The 2,574-nt window shown below is 46.7% G+C and overlaps 1 protein-coding gene across 1 annotated transcript in view; it reads right to left on the bottom strand.

Annotated features, from left to right (window-relative positions):
* Positions 1-2,574, bottom strand: part of LOC111231774 (cGMP-gated cation channel alpha-1-like) — a 7,258-nt gene extending 4,684 nt beyond the window's left edge. Inside the window, exons 1-6 of the mRNA XM_022759011.1 lie at positions 2,481-2,574; positions 1,580-1,712; positions 1,346-1,411; positions 1,192-1,257; positions 754-876; positions 533-637 (exon numbers count right to left, since the gene is read on the bottom strand). Coding sequence (XP_022614732.1) covers positions 533-637; positions 754-876; positions 1,192-1,257; positions 1,346-1,411; positions 1,580-1,689 — 470 coding nt within the window. The 5' untranslated portion in view covers positions 1,690-1,712; positions 2,481-2,574. The remainder of the gene's footprint in view (positions 1-532; positions 638-753; positions 877-1,191; positions 1,258-1,345; positions 1,412-1,579; positions 1,713-2,480) is intronic.

The following is a 2,574-nucleotide window of genomic DNA, read 5'->3' as shown; positions in this document are numbered from 1 at the left end:
CACACACACACACACACACACACACACACACACACACACACACACACACACACACACACACACCTTCAGTTTCAGACTGATCTTGTTTTCATCAGTTAAATAACAACCAACAATGAGCTGAACTGTGACATTTGATTTGATTTGATTTCCTCAGAACTTTTTAAAAAGAGTTTGCAAACCTGAAACTACATGTTCAATCCTGCTACTGGAATATTTCTATCATCTGTGTGTGTGTGTGTGTGTGTGTGTGTGTGTGTGTTCCCACCAGTCCTGGTCCTGAAGATCATGTCAGCGATGTAAACCATATCACAGACGAAGTCCACGATGAACCAGTAGTGCACGTACTCAGTCTGCAGCTCCTCAAAACACGCCCTGAAACACACACACACACACACACACACACACACACACACACACACACACACACACACACACGCACACACACACACACACACTGTGAAAACTGACAACACCAGATCCACTTCCTGTCAGGGGGTGGCCGAGCAGCAGTGTGGACAGGTGTGCGTGTTACCTGGCGATGATCAGGGTCCAGTTGTACATGACGGGGATGGTGATGATGAAGAGCCAGTGGTAGTAGGTGTTTCCTGCCGGGTCGATCACTGTGATCTCTTTGGGGCTGGACACACAGTAAGGAGGGATGATGATCAATGAGCAACATGTGAAGTCATTACAGGAAAGTGATGAGCAACAGCAGCAGAGCTTCTAGTGTCGGAGTCAATAAACCAAACCCACGCCTCCTCTTTGGCCTTCTTCTCCTTCTCCTTCTTCTCTTTCTCTTTCTCCTTCTCTTTCTCCTTCTCCTCCTTCTCCTTCTTTTTCTTCTCCTTCCTCTCCTTCTTCTCCTGCTTCTCCTTCCTGCAAGAGAGGAAGACGAAGAAGAGGAGAACTGGATTAAACTGTCCGTTCAAACCAAAACAGATTCAAAGGAACAGAGAAATAAAGAGCTGCCTCCTCATTGGTCGATCGGAAGTTAAACATTATCACGACATATGAACTTCATCAGCGTCGTCTCAGACACGACGTCTGTCTGTGGTTGGAAACATAAAGACTGATGTTTCCCTCTCAGACTGTTTCAGTCTGATGTTTTTTAGAGAAGCAGAAATGTTCTTCTTCCCCTCTTTAACGCTCAGTTTCATTTCTCCTGTGGCCCTTTAGTGGGATCAGACTTACTCCTTCTTCTCTTTTCTCTCTTTCTTCTCTTTCTTCTCTTTCTTCTTTTTCTTCTTCTCGTCCTCCCTGGAAGACAACAGGAAACGCATCACAGAGGTGAGCTGAGCGCCTGCTTAAATACCTGTACGTGTGTGTGTGTGTGCGTGTGTCGTACTCTTCCTCGTTGTTGTTGCTGTTGTTGACGTTGAACAGAACTCCCGCTCCTGCTCTTTGAGCCGCTCTGAAACACAGAAAACCAAATTAACCAGCTGACGGAGTTTAAGTGTTAATTAAACTCAAATTAAAAACCATGTGACCTCCGCAGGTGCGACCCCTGGGAGGATTTTATTTCATACTGTTATTCAGTTAGCCCCCACTTAAAGACTTTTAAGTTTCAGAGACAACTCACCTGTCCCCCTCCCTGACGTCACCTGACTCCTCCTCCATGTCTTGTAGAACGATGGTGGGCGGAGTTAAGGTGGAGGTGGAGGGCGGGCCTAGTGGAGCCACTTTAGCCATGGAGGAGTTCTTCCTCTGACGCTCTGCGGACACGGACCAACACGACAAACATCAGGCCCCAGTTGTAGACAACAACTACAACTCCCATGATGCTTTAGGGCTCTCTGCAGGACAGCGTTGCTTCAATTATTAATGGGTGGTGCACAGCTGCAGAACATCTGCACTAAAACCAATTACTGGCGTATGATTCGTACGGTGGCCCTGAGGGTTCAACACGCAGGTCGTCTGTGCAGCAGGTTGTTGTGACATCATAGTCAGGTTTTGTTGCTAGGCGACATCTAGTGGTCGTAGTGATGAAGAAAAGTGTCGGTGACGTAGTGTAAAGAGAGACAGAGTCCACGCCAGGTGGAGGTGACACAGGAGAGCGGCGTGTTCGATTCCCATGTTGTTTCTAATCTGTGACCGTTCATCGTTGTTATTGTTACCATGACAACAAAGATGGTACTTATTTTAACCCAAACCACCATCTTTTCCTAAACATAACCAAGCCATGACCGTTATAATAGTAACCATGGCGATGAACGTATGGTAGGTATGCCGCTGTCAGTACAGTCCCCATGTTTTATTACTGTAACCATGACAACCAAGGTCCGGTTCACCTGCCCCTTTCAGGAGACGCTGATGTGGGTCGAATCAGAGGGTTGATGGTTCAGGTTGGAGACGTTGGTTCCATCTTTCCATAACCTTAACCAACTAGTTGTCTTGCTGTGAACTAGTTGCTGTATCAGATGTAAATATGACTGATGTGAATACAGATATAATAATTAACCCTCCATTATCTCCTTACTCACCTGTCAGCTGATAATCTGCAGCCCTTGGTTACGTGGCCTAGATCCACCAGCCGTCCATCAAACGTATCGCCATGGAAACAGAGGAGTAGCCCCT

The sequence above is a fragment of the Seriola dumerili genome, unplaced genomic scaffold (genome assembly GCF_002260705.1).
Source record: "Seriola dumerili isolate Sdu_G_001 unplaced genomic scaffold, Sdu_1.0 BDQW01000317.1, whole genome shotgun sequence".
Classification (NCBI taxonomy): Eukaryota; Metazoa; Chordata; class Actinopteri; order Carangiformes; family Carangidae; genus Seriola; species Seriola dumerili.
Note: the sequence above shows the minus strand (reverse complement) of the source record. Positions and strands in the feature narration are given on the sequence as shown.